The sequence below is a fragment of the Cheilinus undulatus genome, linkage group 8 (assembly GCF_018320785.1).
Source record: "Cheilinus undulatus linkage group 8, ASM1832078v1, whole genome shotgun sequence".
Taxonomy (NCBI): domain Eukaryota; kingdom Metazoa; phylum Chordata; class Actinopteri; order Labriformes; family Labridae; genus Cheilinus; species Cheilinus undulatus.
The window spans coordinates 7,282,253-7,301,318 of record NC_054872.1 but is presented as its reverse complement, the minus strand read 5'-3'; the positions used below and the strand labels follow the sequence as shown (position 1 = coordinate 7,301,318).

Sequence of the window (19,066 nt, the reverse complement as noted above, 5' to 3'; positions counted from 1 at the left end):
AACATTTGTGATCCTAAATTGGCCGTTCATGAAGAGCTGGGTGACTTCAAGTGTGGTACTGTGATGGATGCTGCCTTTGCAATATAACGGTTCCCTAAATGTCAGATATTCCACAGTCAACTGTAAGTGATATTATTAGAAAGTGGAAGTGTTTAGGAACAACAGCAACTCAGCTATGAAGCTGAAGACCACATAAAATCCCAGAACAGGTCAACAACTGCTAAGGCACATGGTGCATAAAAGTCATCAATGTTCTGCCGATTCCATATCTGAAGGGTTCTGAACTTCCACTTACAAATATAAGCACAAAAACTGTGTAGCAGAAGCCTCATGAATGGGTTTCCATGGCCAATCAGTTGCAGGCAAGCCTCACATCACCAAGTCTAATGCCAATCTTACTGCTTCAGCATACCAAGACATTTTGGACAATGCTATGCTTCCAACTGTGCGGCAGCAGTTTGGAAAAGGCTGTTTTCCTTTCAAACATGACTGTGACCCCAGTGAACAAAGCAAAGACTATAAAGACATGGCTGGATGAGTATTGTGCGGGAGAACTTGACTGGGCCGCACAGAGCCCTGACCTCAACCCCATCAAGCACCTTTGGAATGAACTGGGACAGAGGTTGCGAGTCAGGCCTTCTGGTCCAACATCAGTGCCTGAGCTCATAAATGCTCTACAGATTGAATGGGAACAAATTCCCACAGAAACACACACAAGAAGAGTGGAGGCTGTTAGAGCTGCAAAAGGTGGGCCCTTTTGTCACTACAGCCCCTGTTGGTGGAATGGTCAGGCAGCCAAATACTTTTGTCCATATAATGTATGTCAGTGTCATCCAGGTTTTTGCTTAAGCTCATTCCGTCTTTGCTATGACATGTGTGTCAGTCTTCGTGAGCTGACTGGACTTGTTCCATAACGTCAGGTTAGCTAGCTGTCATGCTATGAGGGAAGTTGGTGTCTTCCTTTCAGCTCCAGGAGAGCAACAACTTCAGAAAGTACCAGGAGATGAATAGGCTGTTTTGCACACAATTTAAGTGTATATTCTTTTCAGTATATTCCGCCATAGAACCTCATAGCAACTAGTGAACACGAAGGATTCAAGGCCAAAAATAGCACTGTGAAGATCCACTTCAGTGAGGCAAACATGGATGACGTCTAACTTAAATAAGCTCAGGACAGCATCTTTGCTAAGCATCTCACATTATATAGCTGTACAGTAGGGAGAGATTAAACCACACATTATTGTGTTTTCACAGGTTCTGCTATAAATTCCACAATGCATTTGTAGGCCTAGCTTGTTATAATCATAACAATAATGCTTTTTCATCTGCCGAAGCATTTTCTATGGCGTTAAAAGTTGCACTGATGAAAAATCACATAGCACTTTGAGCTTGTACATATTGGTTCAAAATTAAATAAAAGTTTCCCTATTTGTAAAGTTGGAAATGTGGTAGAACTAGTCAAGTTATACAGTCCTGGGGTGCTAGTAGAGTTTTCCCGATGGTGGTTTCATGGATCCCAGTGAACTTCACCCTAACGCCGGTTATTTGATCAGTGTGAATACAAGCATACCAGAATTGGTATGATTCTTCTTATTCAAGCATGGTCTGCAGGAAACGTGACCACAACTGTGCTCGAGTACAGTGTATTCATCAGTGAGCAGAGCTTTAAAGACAACTCTATCTTCTGTCTCTTTTAAAACCATCACATCTGTATAATACGGACTAATGTCATCCTGTGAGCTTCATGGTAGATGCAGATGGAGAAAGAGAGTCATTGTTGGCATCTGTAATGGTAGTACAAGCATCTAAAGCAGCAGGATGGACTCCACTGTCTGCACAAAACATAGGTGAAAGAAGCCCAGGTAATAGAGTGGTAGCAAGAGTTGCTTCTTCTTCTTTCTTCTTCTTTCTTCTTCTTGGCAGATTTGCAAACCAACTGTGTGCACGCTGCCACCTACTATACTCGACTTTTCACATTATGCAGAGTATGGAACAATGTCACTGAACTTTACTGCAACTGTAACTGCAATTTGATTACCTGGTTTAACTTTAACATCCTTGTTAATGTATTCACAACTGATGAAGTTACATTTTTGATCAACCTCTACAGTCAGAATGAAAAAAAAGCTGCTGAGAGTTCCCTCCATGATGACATTCTGCTTTCCTGTATTCCCTTTCACTGACCTGGACATCTCTTTTCATTACACCGTCGGACCTCTTCTCGATCCCCAGGACAAGCCAGGCCCCCAAAAAAGGGCCCATAACAAATCCTGTTTCTCTGCTGGCTACCTCCTCCGCAGGTTTTGGAACAGCCCGACCACGAGGACCACTGCTGCCACTTCCCATCCACTGACAAAGAGCAGAAAACATACCGATGTTAGCAGGATGAATAATAAAACCATTATTTACACATGTAAAGCATTTTATCAAGTGTTAGGGCTCATTCAGTGAGCTATTGTAGATCATTTTAGAGTTCTGTATTTATCTCCCCAGAGCGCTGAAATGAACTGGCAGAGATCTTAGACTTCATTGATTATTCAAAGCATTTTGAAATTAATGAAAACTGTTGGCAGATATGAAGGCAGGAAAACACTTTCATTTATTTATACCCCTGTGAAACGCTATTAAGGAAAATATGAAATATATGAGCTTTTATGGTTGAAACACTTCAAATTATTTCCATTGACTGATAACAGAACTTTATCAGGCAGCTGCTTGAATCAAACAGGATCTGATGAAAGACAGAAACAAGTCAAAGCCACTACTCTGCAGCGTGGTTTATGCCATGAACACATGCTGCATGGACTATCTGAGCTATAACTGCAGAGGAAACACTTTGCTATAAGCAGTAGTGTGGTGCAGACTTTACACAAGTTTAACCCCTTGTTTTCTAGTCTCCATAGAGTGTATTCACTTCTGAATCTCCTCTGATGAAACCCATTTGGCAATATGAATAAAGAAGGCCTGACATCCCTTACTCTTCCTCTAATTAGCTTGTTAATTGCCTCTCCTGTCTGGTTGGGTAAGAGTATCAGGATACGCCAATCAGAGGCAGAGTAGGGCGGGTCACAGAATGTGGTTCTCTAGGATATCTAGTAATACAAATAGCTTTAACTCCAACTTTATTGAACCCACAGGGAAACTGGGAAAGCAGCCAAAGCAGAAATGAGTGTGAGTATGGGATTACTAAAGGTCATTTAAAGTGTGCAAAATATGCAAAAGAACTAGAACATAGGCTGTTTATCCTTTAATGGATGGATCTGCTGACCAAAAAAAAAATGGGGCACAAATTAAGAGTATAACCATTTCTGCAGGCACCGTACCACTGGCTATAATGTACAACAAAATGGGCATAGATTCTCCATAACCAGTCAGATACTAACAGTTACTAAAGGAATGAATGAGTAAATAATAATGATTGCGTACTGAATAAGTATAATCAGCTGAAAGTAATCTGCTACTTTATTAAATCCTGGTTTTTATCATATTCGGGATACTGTGTTTACATGTGCACAGAGAAACCTGGTTATTCATATCCCTGCTCCCATGAGAAATACTCGTATCACATTTTCTGATTGCTGCATTTTATCTGCACAGGCATCCCTGAAAATTTATATGTGAATTTTGTTGGATTTTTTTTCTTTTTTGTGAGGAAAATTCCTAAATTATACACATCTATAGAATAAACATAATACTGCTAATGTTTGCTGTACCTAATCAGAGGTTATTGAAGTTTCTTTCCATTGTTTTTCTGATGATGATTTGCAGATCTACCTGCCCCTAAAACTGATTATATGTATGCTCTGCTAGATTGCCTTGAGGATGTTAGATTGTAGATGGAGCTAAAGAAAGAGAAAACAAATTATTTTCTTTGGTCAGCTGAGCTTCTGGTTTGTTGTGGCAGTGTTCTTGGCCACCCTACAGTCAACCCTCTGTTCAAAATCTCTGCGTTCTCTTTGATAGCTCATTAAGTTCGATAAACAGATATCATCAGTAGTATAGACGAGTTTTCCTTAGCTGTGACTCTTAGTTAAAGTTAAGACCTATCTCCTTTTGAATGAAGTGTTATTGTTTATAACGTCTCACCTAGACTTTTGTAATTCATTGTACATGAGTATTGATCAGTCCTTCTGCAGCGGGTCCAAATTGCAACGACATGTCTTCTGACAGGGAAGCGACGATGGGATCATATCACTCCAGTCTTAGATTCCCTCCACTGGCTTCCTGTCAGCTTCAGGGTCCAGTTTATTATCCTTAAGAACATTGCAGGCTAGCCCCATAATACTTTTCAGAGTTGTTGCACCACCATGCTCCAGTCAGAGCACCGTGGTCAACACATCAGATGCTCTTGAATGTTCCTAGGTGTAGGCTCAAAACCCAAGGAGACAGAGCTTTTACGGTTTACCTCAAAAAATTAGATCTACTCAGTCTGTTGAAAACTTCCTCGGTTAAGACCCACCTGTTTGAACTGGCTTTTAATACAAGTTGAGCTTTGACATCCTGACATTTTCTGCTCGTAATAAATCTGGACCTGACTTGACTTAACTTATTAAAGGGGAAGTGGCTTCTAGAAAACAACCTTATTTACATTAAGAATTTGTGCTTAGCTTCAGTATAGGATGTAAAACAACCGCAGAAAAGAGACTGAGAGGATGGCACAGAATGAAAAGGAGATCTGAAATGAATAGGTTTTTATGCCTTTTGCTTTAATTTATTATGAATATGAGGTGATTTGAAATTATTATTTTCAATCACTAAGTAAGTTCAGAGACTAAAAGAAAGATCTAAGCAATGCTGAAAAATAACTGTCCCCGAAAGCATTTTCAAATTAAAAGTATTATGTGAAAACATGGTTAGCTCAAAGTGGGGTTTAAAAGATCAAGCTTTTACTTTAAAAAGTACACCAGAAGAGTTGTCGTTCCTACATTTCTTGTGTTGACAGACTTAGCAGGATGCTTAACAAGTGTTTTCTATCCATCTACGGCTCACAGAGCTCTGAACTCTCAGTAATTTATAGCGAGAGGTCATTCCCTGACTTCACAGTAAACTCAATCCCTGTTCAGTCATAATAGCTGAAGAATTAACCTCTTCAGTTCACTGTTCATCTAAATATAAGCACCTTTAGACACAACACTACCATCAGCTCACACACACTGATCCACTGCAGACACATCGGCCTGGCTGTCACTCTCTCTCTCTGGATAGAGCAGACCAGCAGACCCTCCCCTACACATTTAAAATATTTCAGAGTATCTGAAGTTAAATGAAGAGTTTAATCAAAGTCTACAGCTGTAGCCTGTAGACTGCCTGTGGCTCATCAGTGTTTACATGTTAACTCACGAGCACTTAGCTCCTCAACTGTTCTCTAAAAACTACACATTTAAAGAACTTTATATCAGGGATTCTCAACCTTTTCAGCCCACAACCCCCAAAATAAAGGTGCCAGAGACTGGGGACCCCCACTGTACCTAAAGATGCCATGCACATTCAAGAATGGTCATGTGCAGACAAGGCTGCATGGGGTGCAAAGAAACAAACGGTAATTCATTTGTGTAGTAAGTAGCCCTCCTAAACATGTAAAATCCTTTTGTTAAAAACAGAATTAAAACATGTTAAAAATAGCCAAAATGGGTTAATAATGGCAACAAATGATGGAAAGGTTGTGAAATTGGATTTAAAAAGTAGCAGAAATGGATTATGAATGCAAAAAATTTCACAAAAGTGGCAAAAAATAACCAAAAATGGGTTTAAGTGGCAAAAACAGGCATATTAAGCGGTAAAATGAGATTCAGATGTGGCTGAAGTGGAGTTAAAGTGGCAACAATAGAGGACATTTGGTAGAATTGGCAAAATTGATATAAACCAGCAAAAAGGGTTAGCTAGGGCAGAAAAAAGCAGAAATGGCCATATCAAATTGTGAAATGAGTCTTAGAAAGTGGTAAAAGGGGTTAATAGTGGCAATAATGTGTCAGCTGAGCCAACAATAGTTGGAGAGTGGCACGATTTTGTTGAGGAGTGGCAAAAACAGACAGAAAAAAAGTGGCGAAAGGGTTTAAAATTGACAAAAAATGGGTTTTAACTTGTAAAAATATGTTAAAATGAGCAAAATTGGTGAGAAAAAGTGATGAAAACGGGCTAAAATTTGGCAAAATTGGTGTAAAGTGGCAACAATAAAATTTAAAAAATGTTCTTCATTTTTTTAAGCATATGGAAACCCCCCTCTCAGTGTCTAAACCCCAATGTTGAGAACCCCTGCCTTATATAACAGTCATTATGCACTGAGTAATTATCAGATATCCAGTATGTTTAATGAGGAGTTAGTCCCAATCTACACATTAATTAATGATTAACTAGCAGTTAGTTCCTCATATATTACATAGAAACCTGACAGTCTTTGTGTACATATTACTGCAGCACTAATATGACTCGATGCATTGCTCATTTAAGATCAGCACCATGGACAGCGCCCATTACTTTTCAGGCTTAGGTAAATGGGTGCTACATGCTACATAGTAAGTATTTGTGTTTATTTGTGTTTGACTGTCCATAGACCCATCTTAAAGCCATCTGTTGTAACAAAACTTGCCAACATTTGGTTTCCTTTAAGTTGTTTAGACTTATTTATACTTTTGGATTGTTTAACAGCTAAGGAAAGTTCATGGAACATCTCTCTGTTACTTGAATTTTTGTCTTCTTTAAATGAAGTAGGAAAAAAGTGTTTTTCCTCAAACTCGATTCATTAAAAAAGTTATTCAGTTAAATCAGTGACCAGCATAATGTTTAGGTTCAGCCCATTAAACTAAATGTTTAAATAAATGTGTTAAATGTAATAATGAGTGATTAAAGAAGAATAAACTGCCATCTAAATGTCATCTTTCTGCTAAAGAAAGACCAGAGCTTATGCATTTCTGTTTCGTTTTCCTTTCCATGCAGCAGTGATAGATCACCTGTCTCCCTAAAATATTTCCACACTTCTAGATGAATATGTAAAAACCAGTGGCTCATAGCACAGCTCAGTTCATTTATCAAGCCGACCCCCCAACTGAGAGTGTTGTGGTTTTAAGGAGTCAAACTTTTACAATAAATTATCCACAAGGAAAGCCTATTCCTAAAGGTCTAAATGACTTTATACACAATTTAACTCTTCATATTTGGTAGCTCAAGGCTTTCACTGGTGTGACTGAGTAGATAAACAATTTCCACGTAAAATATTCTGATCTCACCGTGCCTGTGTCGCTGTCATACCTGGACACTCCCCGAGGAAGCAGTCGACAGTCTCCAGCCACTCTCCTCTGCACTCCGAGCCTCCATACGAGGGTCCGTTACACTCCCTGATTCTCTGCATGGTCCCGTTAGAGCAGGAGGCCGAACACGAGCTCCAGCTGGACCACTCGTTCCAGACTCCATCCACTGAGGACGACCGTGGTCATTGGCAACAGAGAAAGAGGCAGACAGCGCAGAAATGGATCAGATATGGAGGGGTGACTCTGTGTACTCTGAGCTATACGACCCAAAATATTTTTAATGAGAATCTAAATTTTCTAAAACAAAATTAATTACTGTTGTGCATTAAAAACAAATTATAACCCTTGTTTTAAGCTAGGATCTGTTACTTTCTGTATATATAGGGATATAAACATCATGTGCATGCTTGTGGTCATGATCTGACTCCATATTTGACTTATAGTAAGAAAAATAAAGCTTAAAAGTGTTGTTTATTTCCACCCACTCACTTACCGCCCTACATTTGGCAACGTCCTACATAAAGTGGGTGTAATGTTGTTGTGTGATTGTAGTTTTAAAAAGTTACAACAACACAACCTCCAGTAAAAGTGCCAAGATGTGGGAGGGTTTAGGTTACAATCAAAAAAGCATACTAGATACTTAAACCATTGCCTCTTAATCATTTTGCATTGAGTAGCTGACCCCTTATAGACTTTCTCTCTGGACCAGCAACCTCTTGTGTTCAATTTATCGCAACAGGAAAACCTCACTGGAGTAAAAACTCTCATTTAGCCTTGGCCAAGACAGGCAGCGGCATAACAAAGTAAAGCATAGAAATAATTACAATCAACCAGTCCTTGTCACTGAACTCAAAGTCATCAATCACCCACAACCTGATGCATCATCCTACAATACCTTTACTTTACTTTAAAAGCAGATTCCATCCTGCAGAAGTAGTACACCCGAACCTCCTTTATTCATTTTAAAATGGACTTTGGGGGCAAATAACAAAAGTAAGTTTGGTGCCTGAGTCACAGAGTGAAGGCTGAGGCTTCAAGTACTTTTCACATTAATGAAATCACACAAATGTGAGGGAAGCAGATTGAGTATAGCCTTGCAGCTAAAGACAATCAGAGGCAAAAGCTTGCCTAACCAGAAGCAGCCCTGAAAACTTTGCTGCAATACTTCCAGTTAGAACAAACTTTCAAGTCTGTTCAGTGTATCACAGTGAAATTTTGACCTTGGTTCTTTCAACATGGTTTAAAGGTGTGCCTGGGGAGTCTGCAGGAATAAATACAGACATGGTAATTTGGGAGTACTTTTTCTAAACTGAACATGAATTTTGAAAAATGGCACCTTTGGATTTGACTCTGTGGATGACCACACTGGCCTTCAACCCACCAAGAACACCTAAATATGCTTCAAGAGAAACATTCAACATGACAATGTATGATTGTCTGATCATGTTAAGTCGCCAAAATGTCAATGGCAAATTTACTATTTTACTTTACTTTACCTGACTTCACTTTAAACTTTATTTCAGACCCATAGGTCGATCTCAGTATACATAAAAACATACAGTACAAACAACAACAAAAAGATAAAATCAGGGTTCATAAATTATCAGTAATTAAAACACAAAGAAACATTTGCACCAATGTTTCCAGTAACAAGATGAGAACCTTGTGTCGCTCATTGTGAGCTGAGTAAGCAACATTATCATTTCATTTCTGAACCAATTAATCAACCCATATATTTGCACATAACTTTTCTTTGTACAGCGTATATTGGTCACAAACATGTGACTAGCACTCGTGTAGGCCCATCTAGGCCAGGGGTGTCAAAACTATGGTCCAAATGCGGCCCGGGATCCACTTTTGATTGGCCTGCAGCATACTTAAAAGATATAGTGAAACCCACATTAGAACATGAAGCTTTTGCTTGAATTCCTTATACTTCTTTGTTTCAGCACAAGGTGACGCTACCATGCTAATTCTGTAAACAAACATTTTGACATGAAAAATTTCTTGATGTTTTTTAAATTTGTGACCAAATTAAGACAACACTGTAAATTGTAAAAGCATATTGGCAACAAAAGTAATAACACTATCTTGATTTACAATGCAAGTCATGGTTATCCAAGGCTGATCAAGAGGCAACTGGACTGGTTCAAGGTTCTTGAAGACATTTTGCCTCTTCTCCAAAAGGCTTCTTCAGTTCAGAACTTTGGTTGGTTGGTTGGTTTGCCATTGTGATGCCTTATGTGCATGGTAATAAGCCCCACCCCCTTTACCAGTAAGCTTAGCAAGGCTCTTGACTAGTTAAAGTCCCTGTACAGTGAAATCCAATCTTTGTGTCTAACGCACTAGATACATCGGAATAAGGGTGCTGTAAACATGTGAAAACACTGACATCTATGTGTGACTGAATTTTTTTATTTAGAAAGCTGTTGGTTAGCTAACATTGGCTAGCTCTTTTCTGGCTTGGTTTAATTGGAGCAGGGCAAATACAGGAGCCAGTGGCACCAGCGGCGTTTATGGGGAATTGCCTCGCCCCCACCAATCATATAAAATCACAAAGCAGCTCATCTCAGAACAGTCTGTTGCATGATGACTTCACAGAAAGTTACCAGCAAGCTACATGCTGTGTTTTGGGTTTTTCTGTGAGGTCAGTTTTCCACATCTATCAGCCACGGTGGCCAAGGAGTCACCAAAAGTGTCATAACCGAGATTTGTGCCAGAAAACAGTAAATGTAATCCCCCTTCATTTCTCTGCTGTGGCACAGAGCCAGGCAGCTGTGCTCTGATCAGAAGCTTTTTTAATCTGAGAGGATTGTATTCCTCAGGAGTGGGCGTGGCTTCAGCTCATTAACCGACACACCCACACCATCCTAGAGCGGATTTTACTGCCTCATTTTCATGATTTTGAAGCTTCATTTTACAAACTTAGAGATGTCTTTCATGACTGAATTTTGGGCCTGTTAGTTCATAACACAATAGTGTGCCATACAATAAACCTAAAAAAAGGACATTTTTAATCACTTTAAAGGGACTTTAAAGTCTTTCAGACCTCAGCTTGTAGGGGTTTATCAACCTGCTGATTCATTGTCTTCTTGTGGGAACTTAGGCTTTAATTTCCTACATGGTGCCAAATTTTTTGTTGATTGCAAATTCCCCTGTCTTATTATTGGGTACACCTGTACAGTAGGCTATGTTTAACCATATAGATAATCTAACTGGCTTTAATAAATACCTTTTGCTTCTCTTGCATTTCACTGTACTGGGGGATAACTTGCCAGTCATGTTCAGTGGTTATTTTACATTTTTGTATTGTTTTTCTATTTGCTCTCTGCACAGCTCCTACAGTGTGTTTGAGATAAAATGGCAAAGCTCAAATAAAGTGTTAACAAACCACCAGTTTCAAGGAGTTATGCTCATTCTAGCTCGGGATGCTAACATTAGCTTGCCCGCTCTAACATTAACTCACAGTTTATTGCAGACCTTGTATGGCAGTTCAGGACATATATCAAATTTTGTTTATCTCTTTTGCAAATCAGGCACTTTGTTGATGTACTGGATTATACTGGATTTTGTAAAAGTAAGTGTTATCTTGAGCGCCATAGGCTGAGCAGTTAGGTCACGTCCAGTGTCCAAAAGATAAGATCTCTAAAGTGGACAGCTGGGGTTTGAATCAGATCTGTGGCCCCTTATGGCATGTCATTCTTCACTTACCTTCCCTAATTTCCCACACTATTCACCGTCCCGTCTTGTCCAAAATATAGACTAAAAAAGCTCAGAGAAATAAGGTACTAGTTTAAATTATAATAACATGCAAGATTACAGTAGGTGGCTGATTTCTGCCTGTTGTCCCTTGTAGATGTCACGTTAAAACATTAACAGGTGCAAAAAGCATGTTATATCTAATCTTGTAAGTTGTTTTGTTCATTGTCTTGTGGAAGCATTTTCTCTAACATACATTCAAACTGATTGTGGTGAAATCTGTCTTATTTTAGTGTTCCTTACCTGGACAGACAGCGATGTTGCAGAATTTGGTTTGTTTCTCAGGTCCGTCACAGGGATCTCCCCCAAACTGAGGGGGGGTGCACGTTCGTGTTCGGGACCTGTAACCTCGGCCACAGGTCGATGAGCACAAACTCCACGGCGACCACTCGTCCCAAGCGCCGTGCACTGCAATCAGAGCAGCTAGGGTATGATTTATAGACAGACAAACATGAGCTCACTTCACAGCCCCGAAACACAGAGAACTTCATATAGAGTCTAAACAGTGAGAACTTTAATTAACTTGGCTGGCTATACACTAGACCCCTGGTTCTCAACTGGTGGACTGGGACCCAATAGTGGGTCGCAAAGCCATTTTCAGTGGGTTGTAGATGTTTGCCTGGAAAAAATATGTGTCAACCATTCTTCCATTCTTTTATTAAAACATTTAATTCTGATTTAAACATTCAGATGTTTGAGTTGAGGTGCTGGGCCCTGATGCTAAACCAGTAGAGAACCACAGCACTAGACATTTTTGGACTGGATTTTGGGCCCAGTTAGACCAAAGTGTAGCAGACTGACCCAGTTCCAGTCTTGTCACAACCAGTCCTTGGTCCAAATAAAAGTCCAGTGTGTGGTGTCTATACAATTAGTTTACTACTCCTGATTGAGTCTAGCGTCTCCTGATCCTGAATCCTAAACTCAAAGATGTTTGATACAGTTTCAGACTGGATTACATCCAATGGATTAGCCACAATAGCCAATGAGAAGCATAACCAACAACTACTTCTGAAGCTCATAATCATGGCAGCTATCAGCGTCTCAGACACATTTCTGCAAAACAGTAGCCTGCAAGGACAGCCCATAATTCTGCTGATTGCCCTTCATGTTTACTTTCTTTAGAAGTCATATTTTTGATGCAAGTTTCTGTGAGAATTCTCTGTTTGTCTAAAAAACCTCAACTGTGAACTCAGAACAGCAAACATCAGGTTTGTGGTCTCTTGACCTGGCAGAATTGTCTAATGCAATGGTTCTCAAACATAGATACTGCAGGCAAAAAAAAGACATTTATTATTGCAAAATGTCAATAAAGTTGTTCAGTACTATGACTGAAGAAGAATCTGGTTGTTGGTAAATGCCAGGACTGAGCAATCCATCTGTAATTGTTGTTGTTGTTGTTTTGTAATCAAATAAATTCAATCAATTGAAAAAAAAAAAAATCTGATATTTGGGTCAACATTTCTCATTGAGGAGTTGTTTTTGGGTCCTGAGGTTTGACCAGTAGAGAACCACTGGTCAGAAGTAAATAATTTGAAACAATCTGTTCAAGCCTATCATGTCTGGGGTCTTCCATATTTTTTAGATTCGAATAGATCAAGAGGCGTCTGGCTGCAGACCCAAAACTTCAGACTCCTCTGTCAGAGTGGAGGGGACACGATTTGCCAGTGCAACAATCTGAGAGACTTTAACAGACTAAGCAGCATTTCAGAGGTTAAACAGAGTGCTTTAGCTAAAGCTATCATAGCTTGCTACCTACATGGTTAAAAATGACTACAAAAGCCAATGTTGCTTCGCTATCTTGAGCTAAAGCTAACACAGCTCAATTAGCTACATAGTCGATCAAACTATGTGAGACATTAGTTAATGTAGCTATGGTATAGAAAAGGCTTTCACTAGAGCTAACAAAGCTAAAGCCACCATTCATATGACTACCTCTAAAACTGGCAAATGTAGCCTAACATATAGATAAAAAAGCTTTGTTTGCTCTAACTTTGGCTAAATTATTGATGTAGCTAAGTTATTTATGAAGTATATGTAACAAATGCAGCTTCCTTTGCTTTACATAGTTATGTAGCTGACACAGTCGACAGCCGCAACTACAGCAATTATGTAGGTACTAGTTTATGCAGCTAATGTGGCTTTGTTTGCTTTAGATCAGAAGGACTGTAAATCAGCCATGGCTAAAAGTCTTCTATACATTATATCAGTTGCACTGTAATCAAATGCAGCAATGTTGATGTATTGTCCCTGACAAATAAATGGATAAATAAAATAATTAGCTACAAATCTACTGTATCTATGAAGCTTACATAGCTAATATATAGCTCCGTTAGCTATATATTCAACCACATTAGTTAGGTACCTACATTACCTAGGCCTATGTGGTTTACATGGCCAACACAGCTTTGTTTGCGTTAGCTATATTAGTTATGTAGCTACAACTTTATCAGTCACAACAACAACTATTATGTAGCTACTAGTTCACATAGCTAACATGGCTTTGTTTTCATTAGCTGCATTAATTATGTAGCTACAACTTCAATGGCCACAGCTACAACGATCATGTAGCTACTACTGTATGTTGCTAACGCAGCTTAGTTTGCTTTAGCTTTTGTCGTGTTAGTTATGTCGCTATGTTACTTAAGTGCTGGTACTTTAGATTTAGATACATTAGCTACATAGCTATGCAGCTTACGTAGCTTTGTTAGTTTTATATTTAAAAAAATATAACGAGTATAAAGAAAATCTAAAGAAATAAAGAAAATATAAAGAAAATCTTCTGAGGCCCACCAAAACTTATACACCCCTAACAAAAACTCAAAATGTGTATTCCAAAAACTGAGTTTCCCTGTGAACTCTTAGTGTTTTCAATTTTTCTAAATTATGTTTCTAGCTTTCATTTATTTATTTAATGATCTCTCCTGGCCCACATGCAGCACCTCTGGAACCCACTCTTGAGGAAGCACTGATCTAGTGCATAGCCAGCCTTACTCTGCTGTTTGGCTTAACAGGGATTAGCTATACATTGCTCACTTAAAATATTACTTTCTAACGTAAGGAGTCTCCCAGCCTGTCTGCATGAAGGAGTGCCTGGTTAAATCTCTGCTAGCTTATTGTTCTTAAATGCAGGCAAGCTATTTCTATTTAGTGAGAGTTTAGGTTGCCCTGTGGGTTTGCTAAGTGCCTACAAGGACAGTCCGGTGTGGCTTGTATGGGTGAGGTAGGGTCCAGGAGAGGGCTGGGCGAGCGCAGGAAGGTGGTAGTGGACCGGGGATGTGGGAGCTTACCTGGACAGACAGCAGAATTGTTGCAAGGTCTCTGCTCTCGCAGTGGCCCACTACACTGGGTGCTGTAGGAGGAGGACACACAGAAACGAGTGCGACTCTGCCAGCCCTCCCCACACGTGGCAGAACACACACTCCACGCTGACCACTCCTCACCTGAAGCTGAGTCTACTGAGGAGGGGGAGGGGGGAGCGGGTAAAGGATAGCGGGATAGAGGGAGAAAAAGGAGGAAAAGGAAAGGAAAGGAGAGGGCCATAACTAATTATCATGCAGGATGCAGCCTCTGAGGCCAAAAGAGGAAGGGTTGTGGTGTGATCGAGGGTAGATTCTAGTTGTGCAACATTTCAGGGGACGCCTCCTTCAAAGCCTTTCAGTCACAAACTGGTGGATGAAACTGTCACATATCATTTCATACATAAATGAGGCCTTCAGGCTCATTTATGCTCCTTTATGCATAAACAGAACCATAAGTCTAAAAGATGCACCTGTAAACTCAAAAGGGTCGGCTACGTTTAGGGCATTTTCGTTTCAGTGCTCTGGCCTAAGTTGCCAGTTGTTCTAATCAACACTGCACACTTAATTCCCAGTGGAAGTGCAAAGTTTGCTCCGTATGTTTCCAGAGAAAATGCAGAAATAAGGATGAACAGGAACATAACGCTCCATCTCGTCTGGATCTGTATGTAAATTGTCTGTTGAGCATAAATGAGCCTTTACTTGGAGACTTAACAACTAGTCCAAGTATAAAGGCAGTTCCTGACTGTTGTGCATGAGTCATTTTTAAAAGCCAACAACGGGAGCTTGAAAGAAGGCCTGAAGAAAAGGAGAGCATCTCATATGGAAAGCAAATGCAGATCAAGCAGGTGATATTTTCTATCAAACATCCTACATTGGGTCTTTCAAAGGAGGCAGCCCCTGAAATGCACCCCAGCCTCTGTTCTGCTTGTCGTTCTTCATCTGTCGGGCTCTGATGTCATATCCTTTGCATTGACTTCCAAAAGAGAAGTGAATGCCACTGGCTGAGGATATGTCAGTCATCTCTTCAGAGGCCATGACTGCTGATTGGACGGGTTGTTTGACCAAAAACAGGGAAATTGAGCAGTCACAGCTGGGAAAGCAGGGAGCAGAGAACTAAACAGGATGTGGGGAATCAATTAGCAAATTAAAGTGATACTTCACACAAAATCCACCTTCTTCTGTAAAACCTGCACCTCTGTAGACGGGAAAATTTGTATTTTACTTCTCTATAAGGCTATAATCAGCGTTGACTTCATTTCCATTCATTTTTAAATCATATATGAATCAAAGCCTCTTATTAGGGTGAAAACATAACCAGACATGTTTGAGGCTTCCTTACACAAAAACAGCTCAACAACTTAAGAAAACACATCTTAGATTTCTACCAAAAATGGATGATGAGATCAATGATTCTCTCTTATTTTCTGCATTCAAACTGAAATTTAGATGGAATGTGATAACATTGGTTAGCTTATTTAGGTGCTGTCGCAGTAACATACATTTCTCAAGATTTAAAGATGGCTGACCCTCATTATGCTGCCATCACAGAAATGCACCATGAATACACCTTCAGAAACAAAACAGCTACAAAGTGAATTCATATCCGGCTTATGGCTCCTTTTCTGTATGTCATCCCCCTCTAATGGCGTCATCAATCCATCCAATTTCTATACTGCTTATCCTGTTAGGGGTCGCGGGGGGGCTGGAGCCTATCCCAGCTGTCATTTGGCGAGAGGCCTATAGAGACAAAGAATGCTCAATGCTCACACTCACACCTACGGTCAATTTAGAGTCACCACTTAACCTAATGAGCATGTTTTTGGTGGTGGGAGGAAGCCGCAGTACCCGGAGAGAACGCACACATGCAAAGTCCACACAGAAAGGCCCTGACCAGAAAGGGAACCAGAGACCTTCTTGCTGTGAGGCAACAGTGCTAACCCCTGGGCCGCTGTGCAGCCTTAAGTGGATAGCAAAATTTTAACTTGGATACAGATATATCATGTATTTATTTGGCCAAATACAGTGTGCTTAGGCAGAACTATGAGACTCAGAATTTGCAGAGCACCTTTTCAGAGATAAGAAAAAAGACCATTTTAAGTGTTTGCTTGCTTCTACAACACTGTCTTGCACAACCTTCAGCATACTGGTTCAATAAGTCTGTTGGTTCACCTGAAGAGTTGGCCTTGTGGGCAAAGTGGGAGACATCAGTAGCCTGCTATTTTCACCTGCAAAGGATGTGGAGGGATTACGTTGGTAGCAGGCAGGCTTTTCTTGCTTGGCTGAGATCCCCTCTTGTGTAAAACTGAATGGATGACAGGAGCAATCGACTTTCTGCTTTGCTCATACTGCCACATTGTGGAGATCCACATAAAACTTCTGAATTCTCCCAGCATGCCAGAGTCATATTTGACTGATAAGAAGTATTGATCACCAGGAAAATCTGCAACAATACAATTTTAAATAAGCACAGCGAAAGTACAGAAACTGCAATCACGTGGCCCAATGATGCAGGAATGCTGGATGTAGAGCAGAAAAGTGTGGGCCAGCCATTAGGAATGAATGAGAATGGAGGAAAGTTAGTACTCACATCTAAATCTGGACCTGTGCACTGGAATTATCATCAGAATATTTCACCATACATTGAGTACAATCCCTACATAAAACAGGGATTTTTCCACCATCAAACCACTACACAAAACAGGGAAACAAAAGTATTCACAGAACTAAAATGGCCTTTTGGTAGCATTTCTCTATGCAGAAACTTCTATCTGGAGTCCTCCGTTGCTGACGTCATCAGCAAAGAAACGAAACTGTGAAATACTACTATCCACTAGGAATGCACATGGTTAGCTGGCGTGAGATTTAAGAGTCAGACAGACTAGCTAATTTTTACAAACACAGGCTTGAAATGCCGGACTATAATGCTCTTTTAAACTGTGATAAACCTCCTGCCACTAGACGCCGCTGTAGCTTCAGTGAATGGCTGCTGCCTTTCTGTCTGAGCTTTCCCCGGCACTTTACCGGACATAAATATGAGAAACTTAGCAGCTAGCATATAGTAGGAACAGCACAGTACGGCCATGTTTTAAGTAGTAAATGGATATGTAGGCTGTTGAGGGTTGAACTTAACTATTACTACCCAACTAAAGCGACAAGTGACCTGTAATGGGATTTTACCTCCTTTTCTCTCACTTCTTTCCTCCAACAACCCCACTGTTCTCTTTTCTATGGAGCCTAGCCTCTCACAGACATGGGAAAACGATAAGGCTAGGAAGGGGTCGACTTTACTGCATATGTAAACACGAAGCAACAAGGATGACTGTGCTAGTTCCTGTATAGGTGTTAAACCTGGGGCCCATGACTGAATCAAAAGGTCCTTTTGTATTTTAAATTGTGATGTCCAGACCGCCTGGTAACAAAGCCCTGTGCTGGTGTGGATTCTTCCCAGACAGAGGAAGCAAGGCTAAGCATACCTTAGATGGGGGTGTTCCTCAAGCATAAATGCTTTAGTCTCTCCAGGTTCTGGGTCTTTGGCTGCATACTGACTGCTCCTGTGTGCGCTGATCGACCTTTCTTGCAAGAAATAAAAGCTTTATCTGCCGGCAGAAATCCATATTTCATTTGTTAACCAGCAGTAGAGAAAAATTGCAACAACAGGCCAAAAATCAAAACATGATATTAGTCTGAAAAAAGGAACAAAGACTGGCGGCGTTAGCTGCTAATGTTAGCTACGCTCTACACAGTATATCAGGCTCACATCACACACTACAACACAGTAAACCTGTGATGAATTTGACTGTTTTCTAAGTAGGTTCTTCTCTTTAGACTAGCTGGTTAAACAGAATTTAATTTGGCCTTAAGCTGACAGGGGAAACAGACATCACATCCATATTCTCCACTGCCCTTTCTACATGAAAAAGACATAAAAATCTAAAAAAGCAATCTTAAATAAAAAAGAAAACAGTCCAGATTGGGCCTACTAAACAAGGCAGATTATTCCACGGCCATCAATCTGTACAGCTTACAGTATCACAGGGCCAGGGGGGCTGAAGCCAACCCTACCTGTCACTGGATGACAAGCAGGGTCCAGCCTGGAATGGTCCCCAGTCAATCACAAGCCATGGAGATTTATAAGGGAAAGAAAAATGAGATTTGCTTTGTGTCTCTGCAGAGCTTGTGGTTGTTGGTAGTCTAAGTCAGGAGCAAGAGAAGATTGTGCACAGATCCTCCAGGCTTTGACAATCTTTCAAACTCATTACAAAATAAAAATGAACCCACTTCAGTCTTTGATCCAGGAAATTGATAAAACTCACTGAACTTTGACTGCAAAAGAAAATAAATGCCTTCTTAGATCCAAGCTGGTTGCACATTGGTGCAAAGATCAGTGATACAGAACAAGAATTCCTCATGTTGATCCTCATCCCATTAAAAGAAAACATTCAATAAACGGCATCAAAAGCTCATTTTCTGGTTATTACTTCTCTTTGAACCCTTTTGATGGTAGCATGTTCTGTTATACCTGTTAATAAAGCCATGCCAGTTGGAAGAAGTCACAATAAACATGACCTTTAACCTATAAGCACAAAGATTTGATGATTTCTTTTGCATCAATCTGGATGGTTTTGCCAAAGCAAAGGTATTACCTTCAGGGGTTCCTGGGTATTGCTTCAACAAGAACAGGCTGGAAGTACAGACGTATGGGTGTCAAAAAACTGAGGTTTGTCTCCCTCAGCCAACCCTTTCTTCTCACCGTTCTGCTGTATG

At 40.2% G+C, this 19,066-nt stretch overlaps 1 protein-coding gene across 1 annotated transcript in view; it reads right to left on the bottom strand.

Annotated features, from left to right (window-relative positions):
- adgrb1a (adhesion G protein-coupled receptor B1a) overlaps window positions 1-19,066 on the bottom strand; it is a 151,601-nt gene that overhangs the window by 127,945 nt on the left and 4,590 nt on the right. The window contains exons 3-5 of the mRNA XM_041793579.1: window positions 11,247-11,411; window positions 7,246-7,410; window positions 2,185-2,349 (exon numbers count right to left, since the gene is read on the bottom strand). Coding sequence (XP_041649513.1) covers window positions 2,185-2,349; window positions 7,246-7,345 — 265 coding nt within the window. The 5' untranslated portion in view covers window positions 7,346-7,410; window positions 11,247-11,411. The remainder of the gene's footprint in view (window positions 1-2,184; window positions 2,350-7,245; window positions 7,411-11,246; window positions 11,412-19,066) is intronic.